Here is a 13,006-nt window from a genome sequence, read left to right as displayed (position 1 = left end):
GAACATACCAGGACATCTACTCCCCCTCACACCCCTTCCCTCATCCAGCACCAGTCACTTTTTTATTTACTTATTTTAACTTTATTCTCTGCTGCTACGAACATAAACCCCCCTCACACACCCTTCCCTCATCCAGCACCAGTCACTTTTTATTCTCTGCTGCTACTTGTTAATCCTTATCTAGGCCCTTATGTTCTTAACTTTTTTTCCTATTTTATTCTATTATATGTTATATGTTCATGTCTATATTACACTGTGGGACTGAGAGAAACGGCATTTCAAATTCTCTGTATGCATAACACATGTGGAAACTTTGACAATAAAGTGAACTTTGAACTTTGAACTTTTGAACTTTGAACAACTAGTTATCAGTTTTAAGCTACCGCCTGCGTGTCAGAGCTCCCTCTTTGTACGGGGAGCGCGTGAGTGCCTCACCCGGAGATTCAAACCTTTGCTCTATGACACACGCAACACTATTGCAAATGAGCACACACACACACACGCACATAATACTGTTATGTTCAAAATTTCTCAAACAAAAGGTAAAGGAAAAAGCCCCCCTCCTTGTTCCAGAGGAGAAGAAGCATGCAGAGGAGAAGAGGCAGCCCCCCCCCCTTGCTCTCTTTCTTCCATCATTAAGCAGGGCCGAATCAGCTGGTTGAAGTTTAAATCAAAAGGAATTTAATATACGAACAAAAGAAAATGCAGTTACAAACTGAATTACACTATCAGTAGTAATACTTCATGAAATAGAGGCCCCATCCGCACCACACGACAGACTGGTGTGTCCACCTCATGGACACGTTTGCAGGTATTAAATCAGGAGAAGAAGAAAACGACGAACTGCAACAGAGTCTCACTCCAAACTACATTAAAAGTTATCAGCCGGAGCATGAACAGTGTTTGAGAGAAGAAATAAAGTGAACCCACGTGCTCTTTGTATCCGAATTTCCGGGTTGAGAACAGCGTCCAGAAGTTCCCGTTGTCGCTTATTCGCCTCTTTTGAACGAGAGAGTTCCTCCTCGTACTCTGCTATCGTTCTTTCAAACATACCAATTATCTCTTCATCACCCGCAGTTAGTCGCTGGTTGAGTAAATATCTCAACATGTCTACTTTAGACATTTTCACTAAACCACAGAAAGTTTTCCTCCAGACGAACTCCGTTAAAAACACCGTTTACTCTCATTACACTCTGACTAGCGCTGTGTTGGTCACTTCCGTCCCCGTCCGTCTGTTTCCAGGTAGCATGCTAAGCTAACTTCAATAGCTTTATAGGCTACCAGGAGATTAGTCTTCTTCTTCTTCTTCTTTCACTTTAATGGCGGACTACAAACCAATGTTTAAGGCGCCACCTACTGGACCGGAGTGTGTAACATCATGACTTTATGACAGTTGTCATTTAAACACAATAACAATGTCATTTATAAATATAATGAAACAATTAGAAAATAAACTTCATATTGCAGTCATATTCTGGCCTTTTAACCCGTTCCATTCAAAATATTAAATAAAGCCCTTTTAAGCTGAACTTGTTTGTCCCCTGTCTCTAAGCCTTTGATGCTCCACTCCCTTCCTGTATCTACCACTCTGTTCTTCAGTCTTTCTCTTTCCACCCTGAACTTCTTCCACTCTATCAGCACATGTTCAACAGATACAAATCCATTCAGACAGGTTCTACGAGGAACATCCGGTTCCGCTGCAACTTGGTGGGTAACAAAAGCCCCTTAAACTAATAAAATAGTATGTCATTACTCCTATCTTCAGTGACCTTCCATCTGGTACATATGTAACAGTTGTGGGTCATGGAACGAGACGACTCAAGTGATTGTTTTCCAACATTTATTTATTGAAGACAAAATATCACCAATGAATTGCCTTCAGACCGTTTTCTGCCCCTCTGCTCCCTCAGCAACGTGTGATTTAATTAATTTTCTTCAAATACACACCGACCAATCAGAGCTCGGGACGTGGACCTTTAATGAATATTATAATCACAGTTTAAACTGACAAATGCAAAAAAAAAGACAGCTGGCAATAAATCTCAGACTGTGTGAATTAGTAAATTAACAGATTTATGACATCACTGCTTCATTAAGAGCACGATAGATCTGACGATAAGTACAATGGTATTTACTGTTTTTCCCACTTTCCCAGAAAAGAACAACCCAATATAGCAGCAAAAAAAGAGGCCAAAAGTGAGTGTAAACCCGTATTCCTGCAGCTCGTGCTGGTACGTGAGACATGATACCTCCTTTGAACAGCAGATGGCGGCATTGTGTCACAAGAGTACAAAGTGTGATTTTTACCCACAAAAATGATGCACAAAACAGGTTATGTATTTTTGCTCTCGTTCATTTTATTTTAAATCGCCTACATTAAGGCTGCAGTCGCAGGACAGGGCTCACGTTTGAAGTCAGCAGTTTTGAAAAAAAAAAAAAAAAGACTTTCAAATGAAAACGGATGCAAGCTGACTTAAATGTTCGGCACAGACACAATCGCGGTCTACAACGTTGCAGTTTTTCTCGATTGCTAAGACACATTTCTTGAAACGGTCACCCATTCTCTCAAAACTGTAAACACAAAACCTCATCTTCAAGCACTATTTACAAAACCTCTGAATCCTCTTGCAAAATGAAACTTTCGCCTCAAAACAGTTTTACCTGTGCTCAAAATCAAACACTGCTCTCAAATCACAAACAAAGTGATCAAAATAATATACACCATCAAGCAGTCAGTAAACAATACACCAATAAATAGAAAACACATTGTTCAAAACATATAGTTCTCAGGGAGAAGTAGATTTTTAATCTCAAAACAAATTTCATATGAACGAAAACATGTTCTATTACAGGAACTCAAAATTGATCAGAAATTACTACCATGTTTGCTCTTTGCAATTTCTTTTGTTCTTCCTCCTCCTTGTACCCCTATTTGTACAGTACTGTACCCTGCATCTCACAAACGTGTCCTTTGTCTCTGTGACACTGTAATTCTTGTTCTTTCTTGATATGAACCTGCAACCAGTCAAAATCTATTGAGCAGTCAGTACTGTTACTGTAACAAATAGACAGCACGGTGTTCAAGGCCATACAATTTGTTTATTGTACATTATACAGCCTACAATGCACTGTAGGCCTACTACAGTATACAATACTACAGTAAAAGGGACAAAAATCAAAGGAGTCAACATGTCATCAATGTGCTTCTTCTTGTCTTTGGGCTGGGTCAGGCCAGAGCACTTTGTTGACATCACAAGCAATATTTTCTCTCCTGACATTATATCCAGCCCTGACATGATTCCTCACCTATATCACCACAGGCTAATTCCATGGCTTGCAGCAGATTGACTCTGGTGTAGGGTTGTCTATCATACACTTTCCATCTCCATGAGGAGAAAAACTCCTCAAATCGCATTCAGGAAAGGAGAGTATGGAGGGAGGTACAAGGTCATAAACTGACCATTGATGTTAAACCATTCCCTTACCTGAGCAGATCGGTGGAAACTGACATTGTCCAGCACTATCACATAGGTGGGAATGGGATTCTCATTTAGCTCCTGACCCTGCTGCTCAAATAAAATATCTCTTAGATTGGCCAGAAATCTTAGAAGATGCTGTGTGTTATATGGCCCGAGTGTAACATGGTGATGTAGAACACTATGGTTGCTGATAGCAGCACAGATTGTGACATTGCCACCTCGTTGACCAGGGACTTCAACAATGGCCCGCTGTCCAATCACGTTTCGGCCTCTCCTTCTCCTCTTTGTCAGATTGAAGCCTGCTTCATCGACAAAGATTAACTCATGGGGTCTGTCCAAGGATTCCAAGTCAAATATTGTCTGTGTAGGAATACAATATAATGTATGTAGAATTTAGTAAGTTGTACAGAGACAGTGCTATATTGCAGAGTTCAATTAGGCCTACTGTATGCACTTCTGATTCACATACATTGTATGTACTGAAGAGTAATGTCATTCACATAGTATGTGGCAGTACTGTAGACAATCTGGATTCCAGTAAATGTGTCTGAATGTACACTTACTTGCACATGCTGAGCTCGCACTTCTTTCACCCTTGGTGAGTTGCGCTCAAAAGGTACTCTGTATACTTGTTTCATTCGTATCCTGTTACGATGGAGAACACTCCATCGTCAATTGTGGAAATGCTCACACTGTCGATTCCCTGGAAGTGTGTGTTGTCTTGTATCACTCGTTCCTGGATTTCTCTGAGTCGTATTAAATGATCTTGAAGGACCATGCCCACTATAACGGTCCGTGGTATTACTCATCCTTAAGTAAAAGGGATGTCAATGTTTATAGTGGCATAACAGTGTCAGTATTGCTCCGACTCTTCACACAGTCCCTATGAGTTTAAGTAGGTTTTAAGTACATCAAAGCCATACACGTCCGTTTAATACATTTTTAAAATACAAATGCCCTTCTGTATAAGACTAATCTGTTCATTCTCTGTTTCCCCTCTGAAGGTGACAGTGTGATGGTGGCAGGCTGAGCACAGGGATGTGAGTGGACCAGTAAAGATGACCCTGTTGGCGGGTGATGGCTCCGACTATGACTACAGTGCCCTGAGCTGTGCCTCTGATTCCTCCTTTGAGCCGCCTCCCCTACATGAAGAGGAGGCTCAAAAGGGGGCCTTCTACAAGAGGGCGCAGCGTGCCCCTGAGCTCAGCTCCATCCATGGCGACACCCTGCTGTCCAGCGCCCGTAAACTCCACGCCATCATCAATGTGGGTGGCCTGCGTTACCAGCTGCCCTGGACCACCTTAGAGGACTTCCCCTTGTCTCGTCTGGGCCAGCTGCACCTCTGCAGCAGCTTTGACGAGATCATGCGTGTTTGTGATGACTATGACGTCGCGCACAACGAGTTCTTCTTCGACCGCAGCCCCTGTGCCTTCCGTACCATCCTGACCTTCCTGCGGGCGGGTAAGCTGCGGTCCCTCAGGGAGATGTGCGCCCTCTCCTTCAGGGAGGAGCTGCTCTACTGGGGGGTCCCCGAGGAGAGCATGGAGTGGTGCTGTCGCCGGCGTCTGCTGCAGCGCGTGGAGGAGTTTGAAGCGATGGAGAGAGCGGAGGAGGAGGAGGAACTCCTGGAGGATCTGCTGGATTCAGACAGTGGACACGCAGCAGAGTCCAGACTCAATCGGTACATGGGCAAGCTAAGAGACATGGTGGAGAGGCCTCACTCAGGCCTGCCGGGGAAGATCTTTGCTTGTCTGTCAGTGATGTTTGTCACCATCACTGCCGTCAACCTATCCATCAGCACCATGCCCGCCATGAGGGAAGAGGAGGAGGCGGTGAGTAGGCTCATGACTTTCACATAACACAAAAAAAGTTACTAAGTACAAAACATGTTGTTGTCAGAGTCAAGTGTTGTCATGTCAGAGAGGAGAAGTAAAAGTGAAGACATGGCCCAACACAACTTCATTGTCTGTTGTGAGTCTGTCATAAAGTCACACCAAAGTATAGACAGTGAACATTTGAACCCCACACTGGTGAGATTGGCTTTGAAAATTGACATGTTATTCTGAAAAGCAGTCATTAGAACATTCTAATGACGGCATGTCTCATCTGTCATGTCGTTTAAAACAGCCTGCTGCTTAGAAAGCAGGTTGTTTTGCCATAGAAGAAAACAAAATTGGATTTGAAGACGTCTCAATCTGCTTTCATATTTTTGTCTGACTTCAATCACAACCATAATTAGCACACTGGCCTCTTCAGTCAAATATAAAGGACAATATTTGAGTCACACACAATATTTTCTTGCAGAGTGCGTGAACATCAGTTTTTTAATTAAAATTAATCAATCTATCTTTTGTAGAAATACCTACTTTGGATGGAAGTGGAGAGCAGCTTCCACCACTTTGCTTTCCATTTAAAAGAAATGTTTTAGTCGTTTTTAAATGTTCTACTTTTACTTCGTGTACGCACTCAGGAAATCAAGTACAGATACTGCATGTGGGGTACTGTCAGTGGGCGGAGAGCGAAACCAAAAGCTCAACGGTTTTTATTTGAGATACTGTTAAACGTATATGTCATGCTGCTGACTCACCTTTCAGATCCAGTAGTTACTTTAATCTTGGACTGTCACTCTTTACCTTTCATTTATCGTGTGGGTGCTCCAGTGCATTAAGCGCTTTAAACGTGGGACGAGTTTTAACATCATCTCTTGTACAGTCATTAAGTCAATCATCAGGCAATGTTCTGGGAAAATGTAACCGGGATAATGAAAACAAAATGAAAGAAATACAACGACTGCACTGATGAAGTTCCAGTGTTCTATTCGACCTGACACACTTGTATTTGAACCTGCTATGCTCGGTGTATGTTTCAATCACGCTTTTTAATTGAAAGTGCCAGTAATTGCATTCTAACAACTCCGACGCCTCTGATTAAAAGTGTGTAAGTGTTCCTCTCTCGGAGTGAGAGACGGGTTTACTGGAGTTGTCAGGTGCTTGTATGGGTCTACACTCTAGCAACACTCTACTGAAACCGCTCTCCTGAGGGTTTCAAATGACATTCTCATGTGTGCTGATGCAGGTGACTGCTCTGTGTTAGTTCTTCTGGATCTCAGTTCTGCATTTGACACTGTAGACCATGACATCCTGATTAAGAGGCTACGTGATTGGGTGGGCATAACTGGCATAGCGTTAGACTGGTTTACATCTTACCTCAGTGACAGAAGTTTCAATGTCTCTGTGGGTGCTTTTGTGTCTGTTACCTCTCCACTGTCTTGTGGTGTACCGCAGGGCTCGGTTCTGGGGCCTCTGTTATTTTCACTTTATCTGTTACCTTTGGGACCGATCATAAAAAGCTATAATGTGTCCTATCACTTATATGCAGATGACATCCAACTTCATCTGTCATTCAAACCCAGCGAGGCATTCACATTAACTAGGCTCCTGGACTGTGTCAATGCCATCAGAGACTGGACGGCAGAAAACTGCCTGCAACTCAACGACTCTAAGACGGAGGTCCTAGTTATTGCTCCAGAGGAGTTTGTCCCCATGATCAGGCAGATTATTAGTCCTCTCTCCTCTGCTTCCCATTGCAACCTGCGCAATCTTGGGATTTTCTTTGATCGCTCCATGTCATTTGACCCTCATGTTAAGCAGCTGTCCAGGTCATGTTTCTTCCATCTAAGAAATATCAGTAAACTGAGATCTGTATTATCAACGCCTGAATTAGAAATGATCATACACACATTTATCTCCTCTCGCATTGACTACTGCAACTCACTTTTTACATCACTCAGTGTATCTGCTCTTAACCGTCTGCAGGTCATCCAAAATGCTGCCGCCAGATTACTCACCAGGACAAACCGACGGTCTCACATCACCCCCGTACTCCGATCTCTCCACTGGCTTCCTGTAGCATCTCGGATACACTTCAAAATTCTCACCATCACTTACAGAGCACTTCACGGTCAGGCTCCGACTTATGTAGCTGATCTACTTCGCCCCTATTCACCCGCCCGCACTCTCAGGTCAAATGCTCTAGGTCTTCTGTCAGTCCCACGCACACGATTTAAGACCCGTGGTGACCGAGCCTTTGAGGCAGTGGCCCCGAGGCTCTGGAATGCTCTGCCTGCAACTCTACGCCTCGCAGATACTGTGGATACTTTTAAAAGCCAGCTAAAAACCCACCTGTTTAGGCTGGCGTTTGTGTAAAAGTAAACCCATGTCCTAGACCTTTTTATTTTATTTTTATTTTATTCTTTAACATTTTTTATTCACTCTGTGTATGTAATTTATTGACCGTAGGGTCACATTGTGTTTTTTATGCTTTTAAATGTCTGCTCTGTTAAGCACTTTGTGATAGTACTGTCTGTGAAAAGCGCTATATAAATAAAATTCATTCATTCATTCATTCATACTCAAACCATCTCCTCCTCTGTGGGAGTGTGTTTCACAATGATATTTCTCCCTGATATGGACTGCGTTCAAAGGCTCCGTGCCATGTGCTTTGAAATGCTTTGAGCCTTCTCAGCCACGCACTGATTCAGCATCATCACCCTGTCACACAAAACACAAAGCTTTCCAAAAAAAAGCTTAAAACATAGATGATAAAGAAGGACCATTTTTGAGGTTACAGTTGCTCTGTTTTCATGGCTCGACTCATACATTAAATCATAACTGGCATAGCTTCGTCTATGATGAGCAAATCTCTTTCCTTTCTTTGTTTTGTTTGTTGGAGAAACATTGTGCACGTTGTGTGCAATGCTGCAGCCTCCCAGAGTCCTTCGCTCCTTCATTTCACATAGAAGTGGTTCCCTCTAGTGACTACAGCTACCACTCGCACATGCTGATGATGACCATGCTAACTCAAGTGTCTTTACCAGGGCAAATGTTCCCAGATATGCTACAACATCTTCATAGTGGAGACGGTGTGCGTGGCCTGGTTCTCCCTGGAGTTCACCCTGCGCTTCATTCAAGACCGCAGCAAGCTGGCCTTCCTCAGGCAGCCGCTGAACCTGATAGACGTGGTGGCCATCCTGCCGTACTACATCACCCTGGTGGTGGACAGCACCTCCAAAGAAAAGAAGGGCTCCGGCAACAGCTACTTGGACAAGGTGGGACTGGTGCTGCGCGTCCTGAGAGCCCTGCGGATCCTCTATGTCATGCGGCTGGCTCGCCATTCGTTGGGCCTGCAGACTCTGGGCCTGACCGCACGCCGCTGCACGCGGGAGTTTGGACTGCTCCTCCTCTTCCTGTGCGTGGCCATAGCGCTGTATTCGCCCTTGCTGTACTTGATTGAGAATGAAATGGCCCCCACGCAGGAGTTCACCAGCATCCCTGCTACCTACTGGTGGGCCGTCATCACGATGACGACCGTGGGCTACGGGGACATGGTGCCGAGGAGCATCCCAGGCCAGGTGGTGGCTCTGAGCAGCATCCTGAGCGGGATCCTCCTCATGGCCTTCCCCGTCACCTCCATCTTCCACACCTTCTCGCGGTCCTACGTGGAGCTGAAGCAGGAGCAGCAGAGGGTGCTGCAGAGGAGGACGCACTTCCTGCTGCGGAGCCGCATGGCCGGCCTGGGCAGCAACCTCTCCTTGGAGAGTGACATGCTCTTCCCCATAGCGTCGACGAACACCAGAGACATGAACGAGTGACACTGTCGGACAGGGAAGGACGTACAAAGTGGGAGTGGGAGAGAAAGAGGAGAAGAAGAGGGAGGCTTCAAAGAAAGACTGGGGGTATGGAGAGGAGAGAGAGACTCTGAAAATAAAGTACAGGAGTGAGGAAGAAGAATTAGAGATGGAAGGGTGGAGAGAGAAGTCTTAAAAACAAGATACAGAGAAAACTGATTTTGTTTTTTTCTTCCCAGAAATGCAGCCGTGCTGTGTAGCAGTGTACTTTTGGATAAACATGACGAACACACAGAGAAGAGGATTAGAAGAATATTAGGAACACATATATATATTATTTAAGTATTAAATAAATGTTTCCTTCAAAAGATTTATGATTGATTCATGATTTAAAAGATGAATGAAACATTACATGGTCACAGAATATCAAATGGAAGTCTTAAGTTACGAAAGAAACCCACAATAAAGCATTCGAGCATAACAATGACGTAATTCCAATATGTGAAATGTGCATTTGACAAAAAAATACAGCTGAAGAGCACGGTGTCCTCATGATCCAACAACATAGTGATGTTTCTCATCGTTGATCGTTGACGTTTTAATGGATTTGTTGATGTCGTGCTAACCAGTGTCACGTCAGTAAAGATGCTCTCTGCTTTCGTTCAGTCCCAAAGGTTAAATAATAAAAATAAAAAGTCCACACTTGGTAGACATCCAATCCCATTGACAGCATGCATGGTGTCATAACACACATGCAGAAGGACAACAATACAGCAATCAGTGGTGCAAAGTCACAATTTTTACTTTTTGGATTAAAATTCCACACATTCTATGACAGAGTTAAGAGATTGATTTGCTTATTTGAGTGTCATGTAGACTTAAAAGACACAAATCATATTATAAAAGAGGTACAGGAATTCAAAAACATTACATTTACACAATACGAGTGTGCTATTATGAGGAATACTGTGTACTCCTCTTCACATCGGGAGAGACTCATTGAATGAAAGTGAGAACATATTGTTACATTAGTGATCAAAAGACTCTCATTGAATAACCTAAATGTGACTGATTTTGTTGAAGAGAGTTCAGAGATCTATTCATTTGAAGGATGTTGTACGATCAAAAGCCACCGGCAATCTAAAAAAGACATTTTTAAAACACATTCAGGAATGTGTCGGCCTGTTGATCAACTGGAAGGAACTATAGATCGAGAGAAGGATGTTGTTGGTTTGTGACTCCGAAGAATGTGTAGATTGCGTTATCTAAGGACCTTTTTTATTCTTTTTATGAGTTTGTGTCAGACAAGATGACAATTTTATACCAGTAATGGCAGCAGCAAAGAGTGCAAACTGCCAAGTAAGATAAAGAACTATTGAGTCACACTCCAGTCACTGATGGATTTAATCCTGACGAACAAAGTGTGCTACGTAAAACTATGTATGAACCAGTGAAATACACAAACCTTTTATTTTTATTGATGAAATCATTTGAATACAATATACTGTGCACAGATGCAGGTAAAACCATCGTCTTAAACTTACATTATCAAATCAATCATCAATATAATCATCAAAACTATTTCAAACTGTACAGTTGGCGCTCATTCAGTGAATAACTTTTTGTATTGAAATCAGTGTAGTTGAACCGCGGTTAATCATGTGTAACTTCAGAGGTGACTCGTGCTGAAAGCTTTTATCACAAACTGAAACTTTACTGCAACCAGAACAGCTAAAGGGGATCGTTTCCTGTGTGGGTATTCATGTGTACCTTTAGATCTCTGTTGCACACAAATCTATCACAGCAAACTGATCAGCTGAAAGGTTTCTTTCCTGTGTGGGTTCTCATGTGGCTCTGTAAATGTGAACGCTGGTTAAAAGATTTCTTACAGACTGAGCAGCTTAAAGGCTTTTCTCCTGTGTGGGTTCTCATGTGTCTCTGTAAATGTGAACGCTGGTTAAAAGATTTCTTACAGACTGAGCAGCTGAAAGGTTTTTCTCCTGTGTGGGTTCTCATGTGGTTCTGTAAAGTTGAACGCTGGTTAAAAGATTTCTTACAGACTGAGCAGCTGAAAGGTTTTTCTCCTGTGTGGGTTCTCATGTGGCTCTGTAAATGTGAACGCCGGTTAAAAGATTTCTTACAGACTGAGCAGCTGAAAGGCTTTTCTCCTGTGTGGGTTCTCATGTGGCTCTGTAAAGTTGAACGCTCATTAAAAGATTTCTTACAGACTGAGCAGCTTAAAGGCTTTTCTCCTGTGTGGGTTCTCATGTGGTCCTGTAAAGTTGAATGCCGGTTAAAAGATTTCTTACAGACTGAGCAGCTGAAAGGTTTTTCTCCTGTGTGGGTTCTCATGTGGTCCTGTAAAGTTGAATGCCGGTTAAAATATTTCTTACAGACTGAGCAGCTGAAAGGTTTTTCTCCTGTGTGGGTTCTCATGTGGCTCTGTAAAGTTGAACGCTCATTAAAAGATTTCTTACAGACTGAGCAGCTTAAAGGTTTTTCTCCTGTGTGGGTTCTCATGTGGCTCTGTAAAGTTGAACGCTCATTAAAAGATTTCTTACAGACTGAGCAGCTTAAAGGTTTTTCTCCTGTGTGGGTTCTCATGTGTATCTTCAGAGTTCCCATCTGTTCAGTTTGCATTTGATGAAGCTGTGAGGACTGAGCTTCCTCTTCTTCATCTTCACTCTTCACAGGAGTGAATGAGAACTTGACATCAGCCTCCTCCAGACCTTGAAGCTGCTCTCCTTCCTGACTGGTGCAGAGTTCCTCCTGTTCTTCTTTAATGTGTGAGGGCTCTGGGTCCTCCTGGTCCAGACTGGAGCTCCACTCCTGCTGCTCAGAGGGAACCTCTTCTTTAACCAACAACAGCTGCTGGACGTCTGCAGGAAAACAGTAAACACACACAGAGGGGTTACAAAGACATTTTAGAATTGAGCAAATAGTCTCCTGGACATACACTTCCAGAGTATCACTAGAACCAGATAATACAATAATGTAATCAACTTATGTGACCATGAACATATGAACCATTTTAAGCTGCCAAATCCATGTGGTGTTATCAAAGAGAACAAACTTGTACTTTAAGTTGAAACATTTCCTGTCATCTAGAAGCTGAGAGAACAAATCAGCATACCTGCAAACTCATAAGAGGTGAAAGAGGTGCCAAGCACCTGCTGTTCCTGCAGGTTGCTACACAATATCTCACCGACTAACCCGATTCACAACACAACTAGTTATCAGTTTTAAGCTACCGCCTGCGTGTCAGAGCTCCCTCTTTGTACGGGGAGCGCGTGAGTGCCTCACCCGGAGATTCAAACCTTTGCTCTATGACACACGCAACACTATTGCAAATGAGCACACACACACACACGCACATAATACTGTTATGTTCAAAATTTCTCAAACAAAAGGTAAAGGAAAAAGCCCCCCTCCTTGTTCCAGAGGAGAAGAAGCATGCAGAGGAGAAGAGGCAGCCCCCCCCCCCCTGCTCTCTTTCTTCCATCATTAAGCAGGGCCGAATCAGCTGGTTGAAGTTTAAATCAAAAGGAATTTAATATACGAACAAAAGAAAATGCAGTTACAAACTGAATTACAGTATCAGTAGTAATACTTAATGAAATAGAGGCCCCATCCGCACCACACGACAGACTGGTGTGTCCACCTCATGGACACGTTTGCAGGTATTAAATCAGGAGAAGAAGAAAACGACGAACTGCAACAGAGTCTCGCTCCAAACTACATTAAAAGTTATCAGCCGGAGCATGAACAGTGTTTGAGAGAAGAAATAAAGTGAACCCACGTGCTCTTTGTATCCGAATTTCCGGGTTGAGAACAGCGTCCAGAAGTTCCCGTTGTCGCTTATTCGCCTCTTTTGAACGAGAGAGTTCCTCCTCGTACTCTG

General features: G+C 43.2%; 1 protein-coding gene across 1 annotated transcript; it reads left to right on the top strand.

The window, feature by feature from the left end:
- Nucleotides 1–4,537: 4,537 nt before the first annotated feature.
- Nucleotides 4,538–9,228, top strand: LOC306780834 (voltage-gated potassium channel regulatory subunit KCNG1-like; the record flags this gene model as incomplete). Its single annotated transcript, XM_079273333.1, has 2 exons — nt 4,538–5,311; nt 8,356–9,228. 2 exons carry the CDS (start codon nt 4,538–4,540, stop codon nt 9,127–9,129), a joined length of 1,548 nt encoding a protein of 515 aa, XP_079129459.1. The 3' UTR covers nt 9,130–9,228.
- Between the last annotated feature and the right edge of the window lie 3,778 nt (nt 9,229–13,006).

This window comes from Melanostigma gelatinosum, assembly GCF_949748355.1.
Source record: "Melanostigma gelatinosum genome assembly, chromosome: 8".
NCBI lineage: Eukaryota > Metazoa > Chordata > Actinopteri > Perciformes > Zoarcidae > Melanostigma > Melanostigma gelatinosum.
Note: the sequence above shows the minus strand (reverse complement) of the source record. Positions and strands in the feature narration are given on the sequence as shown.